This window comes from Rhyacophila brunnea, unplaced genomic scaffold (genome assembly GCF_057557595.1).
Source record: "Rhyacophila brunnea isolate RB1 unplaced genomic scaffold, BYU_Rbru_1.0 scaffold_5, whole genome shotgun sequence".
Classification (NCBI taxonomy): domain Eukaryota; kingdom Metazoa; phylum Arthropoda; class Insecta; order Trichoptera; family Rhyacophilidae; genus Rhyacophila; species Rhyacophila brunnea.
The window spans coordinates 31084051-31104651 of record NW_028233170.1 but is presented as its reverse complement, the minus strand read 5'-3'; the positions used below and the strand labels follow the sequence as shown (position 1 = coordinate 31104651).

The following is a 20601-nucleotide window of genomic DNA, read 5'->3' as shown; positions in this document are numbered from 1 at the left end:
ATAGTTGTTGGCTCACAAAACAAGTACAAATGTGTATTTTTTAACGTGTCTTGAACGTGTCAATGACTTTGATCTTCAAAACGTTCTCGCATCTATGAATGCGATATACTGATTGGTCAATTAGTATTTGCCTATCAGCGAGCCACATCGCTTGCCTATCTGAGAGCATTTTTTTTAAAATACAGTTTAACAATATTTTAATACTTTTTGGCATCAAGGTCCTTTACCTGCAAAATATCAAGTAAGTACCTAATATTATCTATTAAAAAAGAACATAATCTTGTTGATCAATATTAATTTCATCATAATATTATCTTAATGGATCAGGTGAAAAGTGTTTTATCAACAACAAAAACGATTCACTTAATTTGAGTAATTAGTAAATAATTATGACGATTGATTTAGACGACTTGTAAATTTTATTGTTACATTGAGTGAGGCCCTAAATTATTAAAAAGTAGTGGGTTAGTGATTAGTGATTAGGTGATTACTGATTGATTACGATCAGTGATTAATGAATTACTGACCTGATTAGTGATTAGGATTACCGATTAGTGATTACTGATTTGAGTGATTACGTTCTATTATGACTCCGACACTCCGATTCATACATACAATTAATTAATAATGCAATTGGAAGTATTTCGAAATATTTGCGTTTTGATAATTTTGAATATTCCCATGATACCTACCCAAAGCACATGAGTTTTATTTTCTATCTGCTTGTGTTATAACCAGAGCTGTAAATAGATTCGGGATGAATATTGATGACCCCGCACCGGAACCTTAAAAAGTATTGTGATCCCGGAGTTTTCTATTATTTATGGCTTTATAGTTTATTCTGAGGCCAATTATCCCATTGAAATTTTAATTCATATATCCTAACCTGCATTCAAACTCAATACAGTACTCTCTCAGTAAACCGCCACCCAAAAACTAGACAAGTGTCCAATTAGTGAAAGCGTCGGATTATAGTGCACACATACAGAATATGGTAAAAATTAAAACAGGTAGGTACCTATCTACGTATTTCGTAAAAATAGTTTTTTTTTGAGAAATTTGTACATATTTAATATTTTTTTACAAATGTGAATACCTAAAAATTGTGGTGTAGGTATATAGACACATACTTTTTGAATTTCGAAATTAAAATAGAACACCATAATGTGTCGTACGAGGGTGGGTCAATAATTCCTTAGAAAAAAGCATTAAAACAGTTTTTATTTTTGTATTTTTTTTTTATTTCTCAACATAATCTCCTTGGAGCTCAATACACTTGGTTAGACGTTTCTCAATTTTTTTTAAACCGTCAGAAAAATAAGTTTTCGGAAGGTCCTCAAAATAAGCATTTGTCCGATCGATGACTTCTTCATTTGCAAAAAAACCTTGTCCACTTAGCCATTTTTTTAAGTTTGGGAAAAGGAAAAAGTCACTGGGTGCTAAATCTGGCGAATACGGTGGGTGGTCGACCAATTCGAACTTCAATTCTTCAATTTTAGCCATTGATCGTAAACATGTGTGAACACGGGCATTGTCCTGATGAAAGAGGATTTTTTTCCTGTTTAAATGAGACCATTTTTCTTCAATTTCGTTTTTTAGCTGGTCCAATAAAGATGCATAATAATCCCCTGTTATTGTTTTTCCTTTTTCCAAATAGTCAACGAAAATAATTTCACGTGCATCCCAAAATACAGTAGCCATAACCTTACCAGCTGATTTTACGGTTTTCGCCTTCTTTGGACATGGTTTGTCTTCGCAATCCACTGCTTTGACTGTTCTTTCGTCTCGGGAGTATAGTGGTGTATCCATGTTTCATCTACAGTCACAAAGCGACGAAAAAATTCATCCGGATTGCGTTGCATGAGCGACAACAGGGCTTTAGAGGCCACCACCCTATTGCGTTTATTGTCGACTGTGAGCAAACGCGGCACCCATCTTGCAGAAATATTTTTCATGCCCAATTTGTCATGTAAAATAGAAATGACGCTACCTTTTGAGATCCCTGTAACCTCAATTATCTCACTCAACTTTAATCTTCGGTCACTTAATACCATATCGTGGATTTTATTCATCATTTCTGGTGTAGTCACCTCTACAGGACGTCCTGAGTGTGGTTCATCCTTTGTTGATGTACGACCACGTTTAAATTCATTTAACCAGTTATAAATAGTTGCGAGTGAAGGAGCAGATATGCCGTGAACTAAATCCAACTCATTTTTTATTTCCTTTGCTGTTAACCCTTTTATATTAAAATGTTTAATAACAGCTCTAAACTCAATTTTCTCCATTTTCCATTTTTCCATTTTCCACAAGCAATTTTTTTTTTAAATGTACGAAAAACACACAACAACCCGACCAATCTGATTGAAACTTCGCAGCATACTGAATCGGTAGTGCCGCTGCATGAAAACAAACCACTTACAGTACTAGTCACGCCACTTGTCGGCTTTTCTAAGGACTTATTGACCCACCCTCGTATAATAACTAGGTTGGAAGCGATAAGTTTTTAACAACCGCGGTTCCGATTTTAGCTTTGATGGAACCGGATCCTGTTACCAATTTTTACATTGGAACCGAACAAGGAACACAGAATTAATGGGAACTGAAATATCTAACGGGTGTGGAGAGTGTGGCAACCGATCTCGAGTGTGGAAGAATATGAGATAAACTTGTCAAGAATACGTCATTCTAAGCTTGTTCTTCGTTCTGACAACTGCTCTCGGTTTATGCACTGACACTCATTCAATATTGGTGTATTTGAAGGTTGAACACACTACTGCACGTCTATTACATGTGTCTCATTTTCGTAGGACACTCACACATTCAAAACTCTAAAATGTAGTGTATGGGGTATAGTCTATTTGAATTTTATTTATTAATCTGTTTTATGGAACCGAAACTTAAGTAAATAGCGAGTTCTATCTTGCCATCATGATATCAAATTTTTTCGATGAGTTTCATCAAGAATCTCGATAAAGGTACGAATTTGCGATAAAATTTCTCAATGATTTACTTTTTTTTACTTTTTATTTCCGCTAGTAGACAATTAAATAATATTGTCTCGTTGATGTGTTGTTTTTTTTATTATTGCCTACTTCAAGAAAGTAAATACCTCCATGGTACATACTCTGAATATTGTCGTTTTCCCGAAGTTGCCCTGTGTTGCTAATTACAAAAAAATATTACACCTTTGTCCCCCCAACAAACAATGAAATAGGTATTTACATGCGTGTTAATTTCATTGCCAAACACACGCTTCTCGGTACACATTCTGCACTCACATGATTGCTATTATGTATTTGAAAAAATTCACGATTTGGACTTTGTAGTTTGAAGGAAAAAATACTAAATTGTCTCCGCTCTCGATTGAGTTGAAAACTTCGCAGTCTATAAACATACAAGACGTTTTATTTTATTCCAACGCTTACTTGATCATGCCGTCTTGTTTTTTGTCCAGCGAATAATAATATTGTACCTACGATGATTGTTGTAACCTTGTACTTGTGTACTTGTCTAAATTTTCAGTGCCAACCATTTATAACAATTTTACACAATTTTTTAAAGATTGATGGGTACAGTAAAAACGAAACAATAATGCGATCGGTCGATAGTGTGCGTGAGTATGGGGAGCCGTGATAAATGCCTGGCGCGCCGATGACCGCGTATTTGTACGTATACGTACATATACAATCGACGAACCGCATCATTGTTTCGTTTTTCCTGTAAGTACCTAGTATGGTGTATTCATTATTTTTAGTTGTAATCTACTTGAAGTAAAGTTAATCCGGGTAAATTACAATATTACGTCAAGTAGGTATAAGACAATTAAAAGGGGTGTGTGTATAATATTACAATTTCTTTAAGTTTTGACTCGCGCGCGTTACAGATACATGTGATCACATTGAGCCGTCCACGTGCACTCGCGCCGTGACGACTGTCGCGCGCGGTCGAGGTACAGGTGACCTCATTGAGGTGTCCACATGCACTCGCGGCGAATCCCGCCGAGACACGCGCCATGTGGACAAGGTCTTACAATAATCTATCTATCTACGATATTGAACCTTCAATTATCGAGGTACTGAAGATTGAACTAATGCATGTGCATCGGTGACCAAGTTGAGTAAATTGACCTCAACGTTAGGTACCTAAATAAATACACGATTGTAAGTTCTATTATACATACATACATAACTGTTTTCAACATTATGTAAATATATTATGATTTCTTTGTTTCTTAATTTTTTAAATGAGGACATTCAAACCAAAACATATAAACGGTTGATATGAAAATAATTAGGTACGCCATTTTATATAATATCAATCCCATGGGTACCCACTCCAGTGTTGGGAATAAAATGATTATACTTATCCACATAACACATTAATAATTATTTTTGTGGTCCCTGGTTATATCGTTTCATACAAAGCAGTTTCATGTTAGTATCCCTTTTCGGGTATAATACGTGGTTATAACTGGTCATAACTCATTTTTTTTTTTAAATTATATTATGTTACCTGTACCTACCTACTCGTTTAACTGGTCATAACTCATTTTTTTTTTTAAATTATATTATGTTACCTGTACCTACCTACTCGTTTAATAGTCAAAATCTCAATTACTAATATTTCAAACGAATTTAACTATTAATCAGTTAAGATTTTTCAGATTTTTTCCCACTAGAAGTTGACGAAAAACTAATATATTGCGGTATTAATTTATATTTTTGGCATAGTGCAAAAATCATGCTATGATTATTTTATTATAGTAAATGCAATGACGTTTTCTATAGGTACCGTGCTATTCAGACCACATCCTTCATGATTACCAGAGCGGTTGTAATTTTAATTAAAACCTATATTGGTTGGAATGTTACAATTTTCCACATTGTTTAATATAAGGACCCGTTCATAAGCCTTCCACATTCTTTGATAAACTAGGAGACGAGAAGGGATGATTATACCATACTATTTTTGGTCCGAATGTAGGGTATTATTTTTGATATAATATTTTTAATTCTGCCAAGTTGACACAACTGCGAATAAATAAATCTTATTAAATTTAAAAATTGGAACGATACCTCACATTCATCGATAAAAGGTGTTTCGTATCTTTAGGCAGTCGATTAACTAAACTAGCTGGTTATACTTTATTCACCGAAACACACTCCAACCCAGAAACACAAGGTAAATCCTAGGTCGCGCCTTTTACCTTGATCCAGCGCTACCTCACGCACATCTTGCCACGCGAGACCTACAGTGCGTAGATCGCTTTTATAGCATCACTGCGCATGGTAGGTGAGGATCGACCACGGCGTCAGAATCCGTTATGCTATGTGTCACAAGGGCGCAAAGTGTCTAACTTTCTTTGTAGCCAGATCCGTCGCAAAAAACCTACGTTTCAGCTCACGAGCTCGTCTATTTGTAATGCGGTCGTACCAGTGTACTTACGAAGTACTTTTTTGTCCTATTTTGGGTCGCTGTCAACACTCGGTGAGTTGGTGACAGTAGTTATGGGTAATTCGATTTAAATGCACATCCAAAACCTTCCACCAATTCGACCCGCCAACCCCTTCATACTGATGCTTGATTTCATTTATACGACTGCTGAGTTGATGGGAAACGCGTGGAACAGCTAAAATTGTTGGGAAGGGTATGTACTATCTATAGTTCACACGTCGTTCTTTCTAAGGAATTCGTAAAATCCTTCTTCAGTAATACAATTCGAAGTCTCCGCACTCTGTCACACCATAACCCTTCTCATTTTTTTCCAACAACCTTTTCCATCCTGGATGATCCAGCATCGACACTTAACAGGTTCTTGATGATCTTTTCGCCCCCATAAAGTGTCTACATCTCATCATTGTAACTTGACCTATGATGCAATTTTCTTGTCAGGACTCTCCTATCAAATATTATATCATTTTTTTCATCTTCTTTCCTGAGTGCCCAACACTTTGCTCTCTATTTGTTTTGTTTTTTTTAAGAGGGTCCTTTTATGTAACAAGTATAAATACTTGTGTGCAATAAGTGGTTTTTAACGTTTTCGCACGTGCTAATTGAGAATAGGAGATATATATTTGCGGGTCGGTAAGCAATGACGGTTTAAGATAGGTACGTGGTTTACATAAGACGATGACTGGTTTGTATGTCACGTTTGAGTGATAAAAAATATGGCATTAGTTACAATATGAGCAGGGTTTATTCTTTCATAGTATTACATTTTTACTGTCGACCTGCGAAAAATATTTGGACATGTTTTAAGAATTTGGTGCTACGAGGAAAACTGCCAATACCGTAAATTAAAAAAAATCCACCATTTATAATAGTTTGTAATATTAGTTTTGAAAACTAACGAAAATAAGTAATAATGTTTTATCTTGAATTTAATATTTTATATTTCCGCGTATCGGCAAGAAATGTCTGCGGATCGGTGTTTGAAAACCATTTGGGCATAATTATAACGTGCTTTTTTATCCGAAGTGTACGTCTTTGTGTAAGTACCTATTTATATTCTATAGTAGGTATGTGCCGTAAAAAGTAAACAGCATACATTTGTTTTTATTACCTATTTTATCTTTCATGCTTAATTTTGGATGGATAGATAATCGGATAGTTGTTTATTAAGACCTATTTTCCGATAATGATTTAACCAGAGATAATTAACTTGTTTGTGTATCGTGTACTCAATATAAATTGATTGTGGATATTTTATAGGTATATTAAACAACATTGCGTTAATATACAGATAATCTATCGTTAACAGATTACCCGTCCGTAAACATTTTTCAGTAATCGTTATCAATGATCGGAATTTAATAAATGCATTAAAACTGGATAATCATTCACTCAGGTTCACCTTTAACCGGCGAGGACAGTCTGGTGACTGTAGATCTCAATTAGCCTTGCAAGTGCTGTTTCCAGTATTTTGTTTATGAAGTAATATATTATTGTTGCTTTTGTTTACTATAAAGAGTATAAAGGTACCGTGTCAAGGTTTACTACCATTGCCTTTTCAGGTGCATGGGGCAGATTCTCGAAATAAGTACATATGTATAAGATATACATAATGTCTTATCACTGAAATACGCAGTATTAATAGCTTATCAAATTTAACTTTTCATCTTTGAAAACAAATGTTATAAGTGAGGTTTGATAAATCGTTGGATCAAGTTTAAGGAACGGGGTTGAATAAGGCCGCCTGTTATACGATGCCATAATACCTACAAAGTTTCACGCCAAAACTCCGTAGACCGGTTTCGTAGCAGTCAAAATCAAAACACACACATTGAGACTATCGTTAAAACTATTTGATCGTAATTGTTGTTGTAACATTAACATCGTCATCATCCGTGGTCGATCCACTGCTGGATGAAGGCCTCCTCCAGCTCCCTAAAATTGTCACTGTCCTTAGTACTTCGTTTCCACGTACACCCACCGAACATAATGAGTTCGTTCATCCAATGGGTTTTAGGATACGCCGCTCGGCTGTCGAATGATAATATGTATGCGAATTAATGTAAGGAGACAAACGCAACCACGAGACAGCGTAATGGGCTCCGAGCCCGGCACCTTTTCAACAGATTATTTAAATTCTATAAAAAAAAAAAAAAATGATTTTTGTGGAGCCTTTCAAGTAAATATTTTTTAAAACGTCTAGTAAAGAAACGTGGAAAAGTAATTTAGATACTACTGCTCGATCTTTCACTCCCCTTCCTAATATTATATAATATTCCTCACATGATTTTTTTTGTTTAAAATAAATCATTGTTTATTTTTTTTTCAACTCAAATATCCTCTGGTAGATAATCATCATTCTAGATTACCCCACTTTCGATAATAAGTATGTACCTACCTACGTAGGTAATATTTTCAAACTTCCGATTGGCATCGCCAGCAGGGAAATGATTGGTTACTTTTTTTTTTACATCGTCAGCATTCTGCTATCGATTTTTTGCGACTACATACAAACCTCTGACAACTTTCGTTAAATTTAATATTAATATCGTAACGTTATAATAAAATGTTTTTAGTAACAACATTATTATGCATTATTAAACTATAGTTAGTAACGTATTTGGTATACCTACCTATAGGTAGATACGAGTACGACTATCTATCTGTGTGGATGAGTTTTAAATTCATAAAATTAATGACTAAGCAAGGCAAGGGGATATAATTATTTTTGTCTGCAGAACAAACGAACCAGAGTCCATATTTTTTGTTGAAAAATTGGCTCAAACATTACAGTTTTTTGATATTTTTTACCGTCAGGTAGAGGAAGGGTGCCTATTATGAGATAGGTGCCTAATATGAGATATAGCAATAACTCAGCAACCGGACGATAATAAAATATGGTGATGGTGTCACATGGTAGCGAGGAGTAATAGCTCCAAACGACTGTCGGTGCGCAGGGTGCAGCGCCTGTTTTTGGTGATGTATGTGTGTTTTCGTCGATCACTCGTCCAAGAAATTTTGGCGCATGCTACTTTTGATGATCGTAGAACATCTCTAAGGTATCGTACAATGTTTATTTCTTAATTAAACATGTAGTTTGGTAGTTTAATTTATATTTGAGTATCTTCTGTATCATTATCGACTCTAGAAGAAGAATAGTTAATTTTATTATGTCAAATTTTGAATGAGCCTAAAATGAGATACTTGGGTGTGCCCAATATGAGATATCTCATATTAGGGACACATTTTAATTTGATACCATATCAACGTTTATAATGTGTGTATGTTTTATATTATATTGTCCATAGATGCCTCCGTCAAAAAAGAAAAGCTGGGACCCCGGGTCTATGTTTCAAGCTATGAATGCCGTTTGCAAGAAAGAAATGGGATATCTGAAAGCTGCCAAACAGTTCGGAGTACCAAAAGGCATACTGAATCGTTATGTCAAAGATGATCGAGACCCAGTAAGCGAACAAAATCAAAATACAAAAAGAAAAGACGGCTGAGGAAAAAAAGAAATCTAGAATGGAAAAAGCGATGGGAAAGAAAAATTATAAATAAATTAAAAGAAAGAAGAAGGAGAAATCTGAGTTGTCGTCAAGCGAAGGTGGAGAAGAGATGATAGTGCTGATGACGACGATGATGAAAATGATGCGATGTGTATTTATTTACTGTAGTTGGAATTTTACGGAAGATACAAGAGTAGAAAAATGGACGCGGGTGTTTCAAATGGAGTCACGAAGATTGTGGAAATTTAACAGCAGGATATGTTTTTATTTGTGTATTTTGTTATGATAATATTTGAATAAAAGGTGGACATGGATTAAATGAGACCATGTGAAATGTAAACAAATATATAATTATTCATATCAATTACAGCTATTGTTTTTTTTCATAATGTTCCCAATATGAGATAGTCTCATATTAGGAACAGTGACTATCTCAAATTAGGAACACTTTTTGGAGAACAGCTTATTTGACATTTTTCACTAAAATGCGAATCTAAAATAAACTGGCTGAAAGAAAAATCTCATGACTACAAATTTATTAGTAAACAATATGTTTGATGTATTTATAATAATAGATACCCTGCAATGCATTTATTTTAGATTTGAGAATGTCTCAAAAAAAAGTATCTCATAATAGGCACCCTTCCTCTATAATCAAATCCAACATAAATTGAAAATGCTAGTTACTTATCCAAATATTTGTAAGAATCGAAGAACAAATCGGGATTTTTAACATGTGAAATAAAAAAAAAACAAGAATAAGAATAAAAAGCGGGACACTATAAAAAGGCATAGTTAAATATTTCTGAAGATTATTCTTATAATATCAATCATAAATGACACAACACGAACTACAAAACTCTTTAACTATCAAAATAATGGTATTAAATAATAATAGTTTTTCCCGACACTCGCCTATTTATACTTGGCTGAAGATTTTACTTCCCGAAGAGTCTCTTTATGCTACTTTATTGTATTGGTAAAATTCAGCACATGATTATAATATCATGTTGTATTGAACAATTATTAATTCAGATTTTATCAACTCAGTAGACTATCTGTTTTTAGTATCTGACCATTTTAAATTCATCCGAGAGTATTTTGAGTATTCGTGAATAATAGCTGTCCCGCGCGGGACAATGTATTTTTCCAAAGCGGGACGTCCCGCAAAAATCAGTACGTCTGGCAACGCTGGTGAGAGGTGATAATATGTAAATTTGATACGATTATTAGGCGGCAATCGATAGTTTTACGAGGTTTCTGGAAAATTGAATGTAAAAATGAATCATGAAACTAGAAAACTATGACGTGGCATTATTATCGTTAAATATTTTCATTCATTTTGGATGACTCACAAATGAGTCTATTGAAATAAAGTCAAATGGGAAATATTGTATAAATACATACCTATTATTTATGTATTCATTATTGCAAGCTTTGCAGGTTTAACCGTAGTTGAAAAAACTGGCTATTTTTTATCACATTTGGTAAAAAATCTTCCAAATAGATTCATAATCTATTTTGGTGTTAGACCATGTCCACCTCCACCATGGAGTAAGATTAAATAAGATAAAATAAGAAAGTACATCTTTACTTTTCCATATATTGCCAAATCAGAAATCGAAAGGGCTGCAATCCTATTAAATGCGTGAAAAGCAAGGCAACGGGTAATGTGTCTCGGGATAAACGATTCCAAATCCAAAATCATGGTAGTAAATCTAAGCATTCAGTTTTTCAATAAAAATACGCAATGGGAGATGTTTGAAAATTCTTTTTATTTTGGTTCTTGCATAACAAACATTGGAAATTGCCAAAAACCGATAAGTCGCAAAATATGCATGTCTAGGGCAACGGCATGCTTGAATAAAATATGGAAAAGCGATGCCGTAACTACCTTCCTGTAGTACCTACAGGCATGTCCAACGCGTCGCATGGATTTTGGTCGATCGTGCCATAGGCGATGAGTTGTGAAAATGTAAAAAGCGCGTAGTATAAAGTGTTATAATATGATTCCATTAAGGTTTGGAAGGGGAAGTATTAACCATTTTCATTTTCTAAACCAGATTACGTGAATGTCCTTTCCACAATTGACCACGAGGAAGCCCGCGTGACCTCGTCGTACCATCTAATTCGTATTGCATCACTCACGGCCTGCCACAGAAGTGAGAAAAAGAGAAGATGTGAATCCTCGTATTATGAGAATAGCTCGACGATGAGTGTCCAAAAGAAAACTGAAATTTATAATTTTCACGACAATTGAGTACTTACATATTTATATTAATAATATTTTCTCTTAAATAATCTAAAAACAATGTCATAACACTCATAACAAAAGTTCCTTCTCATTTGTGTTATCACTACTCACGTTGCAAATTTAACTGCATTTCGTTGTCTTTATTCATAAAAAACCTAAAAACTCCACGTGAATATTTCAATAGTTTCGTATGATCGTTTCGTTTACGTAATAAAATAATAACTTTAAATGTTGGCTATTAAACCATGAGAATAGATACAATAGGCAGACATTTCTTTTAGATGTAGGTAATACGTTTCGAAATAAAGTATTATAAACGATTCGCAATAGTGGATACAAGAGGATAATGAGAAGTGTTTTGTTCAAATTTTGAGGACAATCACCACCGGTCATTAACTGTATACGTTTTTTGAAGTTGTTTTTAAGGCAATCATCTCGGCATAAATTGCGTAAAATTGTAATTTTGTTTTTTCTTTATTTGACATTAACGTAGCTGCGTTTAACATTCAAAATACCTTATTATATAGAGATGTAGACTAACTAATGTGGAAAGCAGTGCAGCAGGAGGAAAGCAATTTTGCCACTTATGTACACAAGTGTGATTAATTATTAAGCATCTGGCCCTAGGTACCAAGATACACATACACCTACGCCGGCCTTTGCGAAGTTGTTTATTAAATGCAATCACTTCAATAAAACGCATGTTATTTTATACAAAATATCTCCTACTTAGGCATGTCAAAAGATGATTACATATTGTTAATAATTCTATTGTTTCTTTTTTCCAGTTGGCGAGGACATGTTCGTCGATGAAAATGAATCGTGAGTATTTCCAGATTATTTTAATATTTAATATTGTCAACTACCTACAACGTCGCGCGACTTGTCAAAATGAATGGATGAATTGCGACATTTTCGTATATTATACTTGCGCTACTTATCGGGTGAAATTTGGTGCTTGCGACACCAGTTGTTTTTTTTTCAATGCGAGTTTAGATGTGCGACCCGGCTTACAGTCAGAGTTCTGTTATCTAAGAAAAAAACCCACGTCGTTGTCACGTGAGGTTGACTGAATTTTGGTAGGTTATTATTATTATTACTTATTGTTAATGTTATTTTTTTCTGGCCCCTTAGCGATGGTGCCCAGACGCGTCGGGCGCGCGAAGTCGGCGAATGCAGTGTTTATTCATAACCATAATCACACGTCTCTTCCCGCGCATTACCCTACACCTATGTTATAAGCGGCCCAAGCAGCACAAAATAAATATTATTACAGCGCCTCTCATAACAAAGCAATAAAAATATTATATTATTTCGGGGCTTGTAATTAAAATTTACGATGACATTATTCAACCAGCGATAAACTGAACACGCAATAAAATTGCTGTGTTCAATGAATGGACTCATTGTATTTTCTTTCATTCGTATCGCCGAGAAGCGGTGATTCGCGAAAAAACGATGATTCATGCGGCGCGCGCGTATAATGCGTCGCCATATCCAGTGGTCGCTGGCGTATTTGATTACGTTGTATTTTCAATGATTTATGCGCCACTTGTAGAAATTTTGCGCGAGTGCGGCGCCCGACGCGTTCTGTGGGCACCATCGCTTAGGCCCAAGAGGTTGCAGTTCATAATGGTTGATTTTCTTGTTATCAATTCAAAATAATGTTGATAATGTATTTTTTGCATTCTTTATTCTTTCTTGTTTGTTGATTTCTTCCTGCGTCCCATCGAATGGCGAATGGCGTGGGCGTCGCAGGCGTGGCATCAATAAAACCGAAATAGATTTTAGGAGTGCAATGAAAAAGAGCTTGCAGACTAACCCACCACTATCTTATTATTATCGTTGGACGGAGAGTGAAATTATTGTGAAAACAGACCCAAAGGAAATAGACTAAACATGCTGAATGACATCTTTATGACGTGTTACTTTTTATAGCTTGTTTATCGAATCAAATTAAACTAGAAATATTTATAATGTTAAAAGTAGAGGTGGACATGGACCCGAACCCAGATAACCCCATTATTATTTTTGGTCATCATTCACTCATGCTGGGGCCAGTTATTCAAAAAAAAAAATAAAAAAAATAGGATTATGTAATTAGTAATTTGACGTAATATTTTACGAAGTATTTTCTACTGCGGTGACCATAATATGCTTCATTCATCCGATAAAAATATCTTGACACCTATTTATTATGTTTTGAAATTGAAATAACGTACTATCACTTCCCTCCATTTTCGAAAGTGAATAGCAAGCTGTCACTTTTATTTTTAGTATGGTTTTTCGTCTGGATTTTAGGACTTGAAGGTGGATAATTAACACACCGGAATTATGATGGAAACGACGAGTTTTATTTAAGTTAATATTATATAATAGTTACATCTTGAATAATTTATTTTGTTTGTTTGGCTGTTTACAGCGTATTATTCGCCATCTTGTGTTTCGCTTTCAACGAGAGCGTTGTCGAAAAACGGCGACGTTGCAAATATTTTTCAACGGTCATAATCTACGGCATTGCCGGCTCTATTATTATTATTTATTTCCGTAATCAGCGCTTACTATTTGTTGGATTTGATACCGACTCGGGCCTCTCCAGATACACAGAGACATCCCCAAATGGGGACCATACGGGGGTGTAACAGTACCCATAATATACATATCGCAAGGTAGTTAATTACTTATAAAGTAAGTATATATAGATTTTTGACTTACTGGAACCGAACCTTTAAAAAAATTTGGGTTTTAACGGCTCTGGTTAAAATCCAATGGTAGATTAATCTTATTTAAAATTTCTCGTCGAAATATCTTGAATGCCTAATTTTGGTTTGTTTCGTAATACAGAGCTGCCCGGTGTGTGGAAAATTAACTAAATTTATTTCAATACGTCATGTCGTCATATACTGTGTACACACATACATTACAATATAACATGGAATTCAGTCGTATTTGCGAAATCTCATATACCTAGGGTTATCCTAGTATGAATCCACAGAGTTTTGATAATAACATGAGTGATTCATACAAACTGTGTACAAAATGGTTATCATTGAGAAACGGTGATTTTCATTGTAGTTTTAATTCAATATTTTAAATAATGAAGGTACCTACATAGTATATGCCTGCATTTTTTTAAAAGTTGTGATACTGATGCAATCAATGCGTTTTTATCTTTCAGTGCGAATTTGTTAAATTAACAAATATATCATTAGTGTGATAGTGATGCATTGACACAGCGAAGCGTTTTCTGCTAATTTAATCATTTAGTATCAAAGTAAATTATTAAAAAAAATTAAACATTTTTTTTTTCGTCAAACATATCTACTGTCTTTTTGACTGAAGCAATGCTGCGCTTGAAAGATTTGTATGGTGACGCCAATAGCGATAATGAGTAGATACATGTTTGTTTAATCCGACGTGTACGTTTCGTTATATATTTTTATCATGGCTGTGATAATGTAGGTACATTCCGACGTCCGGCGAATTATCTTGCTTTATTCATTTTAACCAAAGAAGGAAGACTTTCTCGTGTTGTAGAAGTGTGGCTAGGTCCTACACTATGTACTTATATAAACTTTTATCGATTGCTTAACAATTTGGTTTGGATACTGGAATTTTACTCACACTGGCTTCGAACGAACGGTCTGTCCAATGTGCTGAGTCTTTTAAAATGCGGCGCCCAACTGTCTGGTGCGGTGAATCATTATTCATTTCATTACATAGCGATGAACTTGACTGTCATCCTATAGTCAAGGTCATTGTCTTGTCGATAATAATATTATGAACATTCTATTAGTGCAGGATCCCATAGACTTTTCGTATACATAATATGCGGAACGCATTCTGACAATTGGAATAGGTTTTTGGGGTCACAAAGATATATAATGTCGATGTTGCCAGGCGATATTAGTGGTCAATTTTTTTTTATTGAGGTTTTTTTTTTTTTTTATAACCCACCAAAAATTGTTCTGTGTTCTTCAATAAAACCAAGACCGAATCAGGGATTGATTTAAAATGCAATAATTGTACCATGCCATCGGCATGGTCGTAGAACGGTTCGTCCCATTTGAAACAATAAAAATAGCGGGTAGTGCAATGTGTTCAAAATTATCGATTCTTAGGATCCTCATTTAGTAATATTTTCGTATAGAATCACCCAGATTGGTTTCTTTACCATATATATGCATATGACATTAGTTTTAGTATAATGGTCAATCCAGAAACAGTGTAGCTTGCACATATAGGTAGGTGAATAAATGAAATAACGATAACCACTAACCACACTAAGTGCACTTTATTAAAAAAAAAAGAAACAAGTCAAGTGATCAAACTGCTTTAAGTATCATGATCACAGTTTTTACAAACACTACTTACAGATTTGCACAATGATATTAAAAACCGATTTCTTATAACTACGTGATAATGTACGGCAGTTAGAATTACATTTGCATGGTTTAACTAAATAATTTGGTAGAGGTTCATTCGTCATTTGTCTTGGATACAAATTATTTTCTCGTAACTCATAGCCAAGTTATAGAAAACCAATAGGCTCAAATAGAGGATCAGTTGAGCTATTCCATAAATAAACTTATGCTGAAGCCTTTAAACAGTGTAAATACAATGAATCAAATGTTCATATCAGTCTTGACAAATTTAAACTAAATCCAATATTTTGGGAAATAAATTTATATCGAAGTTCATCCGCGGTTGTTTTTTTGTTTACATTATAAGTAATTGGAAACTTTTTCCAGGTCTTGAAACGGCTGTAGTCTCCAACAAACCATTTCCTTAAGCTGAAAGTGCATCCTGAACAAAACTCATTGACGAAATGGTTAAAGCTTGTTTTTTGTACCTATGCGACTAGTGGTTTTTTGTTAACATAACTTATTATGTAAGTTTATTTGTTCATGTAAGTGCAAACTTTTTTCAGGTCTTGAAACTGCTGTGGTCTCCAACAATACATTTCCTAAAGCTGAAAGTGCATCCTGAACAAAACTCATTGACGAGATGGTTAAAGCTTGTTTTTTTGTACCTATGCGACGAGTGGTGTCGCAGCCGGTTAAAGAATGTAATGCTGGCAAAATATTACACATATTTTCGCCAAGAGATTCAGCTGCCAAATGGCATCCTAAAACACGAGATTTCTTCTGAGATCCCTCAAACCATAATCCACGGCGACCAATCGTTTCAAGTTTATTCCAGAAATAAATGCCTAAGATTAAAATATCTGTATTGGGACTGTGATAATCTCCAAATTTTTCATTTTTACAGCAGGAAATATATGACAGAACATTCTAAAATCTAGTCTGCTTTTAAATGATTTTGATTTTAAATCAATGGCGTCAGTGAAAATTGATCCCTGCAATTTAAACCATTGTGTGGGGTCGTCAAATCCACCACAAATGTACAGCTCACTTTCTTAGTTGATTTTTGCAAATGTGGGAGCATTTTTGCAAATAAATTCAACAATCTGTATTTTATTTTGAGGGCTCACAAAAGAATCTTTGCAATTAATCCACCACATCTAAGGGACAATCTCCAAGGCTTACATATTATTAAGAATTTAAATATAAGTATTTACATTGTTTAAGGGCTTCAGCACAAGTTTATTTATGGAAAAGCTCATCTGATCCACTATTAGAGCTTGATGATTTCCTACAACTTGGCTATGAGTTACGAGAAAGTAATTTGTATCCAAGACAAATGACGAATGAACCTCTACCAAATTATTTAGTTAAACCATGCAAATGTAATTCTAACTGCCGTACATTATCACGTAGTTATAAGAAATCGGCTTTGACATCTATATCATTGTGCAAATCTGTAAGTAGTGTTTGTAAAAACTCTGATCATGATACTTAAAGCAGTTTGAACACTTGACCTGTTTCTTTTTATTAATAAAGTCCACTTAGTGTGGTTAGTGGTTATCGTTATTTCATTTATTCACCTACCTATATGTGCAACCTACACTGTTTCTGGATTGACCATTATACTAAAACTAATGTCATATGCATATATATGGTAAAGAAACCAATCTGGGTGATTCTATACAAAAATATTACTAAATAAAATAATTTAAGCCAAGGAGGATCTTAAGAATCGATAATTTTGAACACATCGCACTACCCGCTATTTTTATTTTTTCAAATGGGACGAACCGTTCTACGACCATGCCGATGGCATGGTACAATTATTGCATTTTCAATAAATCCCTGATTCGGTCTTGGTTTTATTGAAGAACACAGAACAACTTTTGGTGGGTTATAAGAAAAAAAATTAAAACCTCAATAAAAAAAAATTGACCACTAATATCGCCTGGCAACATCGACATTATATATCTTTGTGACCCCAAAAACCTATTCCAATTGTCAGAATGCGTTCCGCATATTATGTATACGAAAAGTCTATGGGATCCTGCACTATATCACTATGTCAATGTCCTAAGCAGAGTAAATTTATCATCTGAATTAGGTGTTTACTGCGTTGATTGATTACCATTATGTATCAATGTAAACTAGTTCCGTATTGGTATATATCTTATTGGTGTCATTGTCCAAATTACAATAATACATACTATTAAAATAAATTATGATTATTCTTGAGACTCTACGCTTCTGGCTTTTATTCTTGTTTCGTTAGTACATCTACTGATTCTTCTTACTGACACTAAAACCCTATGTGGGTCTTGCTCTCCCCAGCATCTGCCTCAATTCAGGCCGTGTCGTGCCAAACCATACTAAACTTATGAAAAAGCAAGACAGAGCAATTTCCGTGACGAAACTGCTCCGATCTAAATTCAACTCGGCATTATCCACCAATCATGTACGAGGTTGGCCAGGTTTTCATTTGCCTTCCGGCTTCCCGAATGTCAGTTTCTTTGTCATGCGAGACTCGTCGATCCTATGTAGGTACATGGTCCAGCTATCTAAGGCGGCCCAATTTGATGGACCGTACGATGTGTGTACCCCCGTAAAAAGCGTACAGCGCGTAATTATTGTATCTTTGTCTCCAGTCTCCACCCCAACTGTTAGTCATTGATGAGTCCGATGACATGCACCAAGCCATACTGCCAACTAACTGGTCTTACATCACATTAATTTCATTATTGTATGTAGCTCATTGTAGTACACACTGTATTCCACCCTTGCGCTTACAGTGTAAAATAGTGTACCTACACATTTTTTTATATATTACTTCTACTCTTTTCCTTCGCGTGTCATTGAAACTTCTGAAGTTTGATTTCCGTAAACGGGAGCTGTCCAAAGTATTTCAAATCGTAAGATCTATTTTCCGTGTGCATCCTTTTGAATATACGCCATATAAATCTGTACTTGTCGTTAGTACCTACCTACATCCATAATACCCGCGTAGACACGACCACTGACCATAGCAGTGTTGCCATCTTTTCAAAGTGGAATTATAGTACAGAGCCTCCAAAATTATAGTATTTGGGGAAAAAATATACTACGCGTTGTCATAAGTTAAGGGATTTTTTACGTTTTTCGAACAATTTTTTGAACAAGTTCTCCAAATATTCGTATATTGCGAAATTATAGTACTTAATTACAGCCGTTTCAAGACCTGGAAAAAGTTTCCAATTACTTATAATGTAAACAAAAAAACAACCGCGGATGAACTTCGATATAAATTTATTTCCCAAAATATTGGATTTAGTTTAAATTTGTCAAGACTGATATGAACATTTGATTCATTGTATTTACACTGTTTAAAGGCTTCAGCACAAGTTTATTTATGGAAAAGCTCATCTGATCCACTATTAGAGCCTGATGATTTCCTACAACTTGGCTATGAGTTACGAGAAAGTAATTTGTATCCAAGACAAATGACGAATGAACCTCTACCAAATTATTTAGTTAAACCATGCAAATGTAATTCTAACTGCCGTACATTATCACGTAGTTATAAGAAATCGGCTTTGACATCTATATCATTGTGCAAATCTGTAAGTAGTGTTTGTAAAAACTCTGATCATGATACTTAAAGCAGTTTGAACACTTGACCTGTTTCTTTTTATTAATAAAGTCCACTTAGTGTGGTTAGTGGTTATCGTTATTTCATTTATTCACCTACCTATATGTGCAACCTACACTGTTTCTGGATTGACCATTATACTAAAACTAATGTCATATGCATATATATGGTAAAGAAACCAATCTGGGTGATTCTATACAAAAATATTACTAAATAAAATAATTTAAGCCAAGGAGGATCTTAAGAATCGATAATTTTGAACACATCGCACTACCCGCTATTTTTATTTTTTCAAATGGGACGAACCGTTCTACGACCATGCCGATGGCATGGTACAATTATTGCATTTTCAATAAATCCCTGATTCGGTCTTGGTTTTATTGAAGAACACAGAACAACTTTTGGTGGGTTATAAGAAAAAAAATTAAAACCTCAATAAAAAAAAATTGACCACTAATATCGCCTGGCAACATCGACATTATATATCTTTGTGACCCCAAAAACCTATTCCAATTGTCAGAATGCGTTCCGCATATTATGTATACGAAAAGTCTATGGGATCCTGCACTATATCACTATGTCAATGTCCTAAGCAGAGTAAATTTATCATCTGAATTAGGTGTTTACTGCGTTGATTGATTACCATTATGTATCAATGTAAACTAGTTCCGTATTGGTATATATCTTATTGGTGTCATTGTCCAAATTACAATAATACATACTATTAAAATAAATTATGATTATTCTTGAGACTCTACGCTTCTGGCTTTTATTCTTGTTTCGTTAGTACATCTACTGATTCTTCTTACTGACACTAAAACCCTATGTGGGTCTTGCTCTCCCCAGCATCTGCCTCAATTCAGGCCGTGTCGTGCCAAACCATACTAAACTTATGAAAAAGCAAGACAGAGCAATTTCCGTGACGAAACTGCTCCGATCTAAATTCAACTCGGCATTATCCACCAATCATGTACGAGGTTGGCCAGGTTTTCATTTGCCTTCCGGCTTCCCGAATGTCAGTTTCTTTGTCATGCGAGACTCGTCGATCCTATGTAGGTACATGGTCCAGCTATCTAAGGCGGCCCAATTTGATGGACCGTACGATGTGTGTACCCCCGTACAAAGCGTACAGCGCGTAATTATTGTATCTTTGTCTCCAGTCTCCACCCCAACTGTTAGTCATTGATGAGTCCGATGACATGCACCAAGCCATACTGCCAACTAACTGGTCTTACATCACATTAATTTCATTATTGTATGTAGCTCATTGTAGTACACACTGTATTCCACCCTTGCGCTTACAGTGTAAAATAGTGTACCTACACATTTTTTTATATATTACTTCTACTCTTTTCCTTCGCGTGTCATTGAAACTTCTGAAGTTTGATTTCC

The 20601-nt window shown here is 34.8% G+C and overlaps 1 protein-coding gene across 1 annotated transcript in view; it reads left to right on the top strand.

Moving 5' to 3' along the window:
- Nucleotides 1–20601, top strand: part of Acsl (Acyl-CoA synthetase long-chain) — a 61444-nt gene that overhangs the window by 7749 nt on the left and 33094 nt on the right. The window contains exon 2 of the mRNA XM_085956015.1: nt 12006–12039. Within this exon, the coding sequence (XP_085812141.1) occupies nt 12017–12039 (23 nt within the window). The 5' untranslated portion in view covers nt 12006–12016. The remainder of the gene's footprint in view (nt 1–12005; nt 12040–20601) is intronic.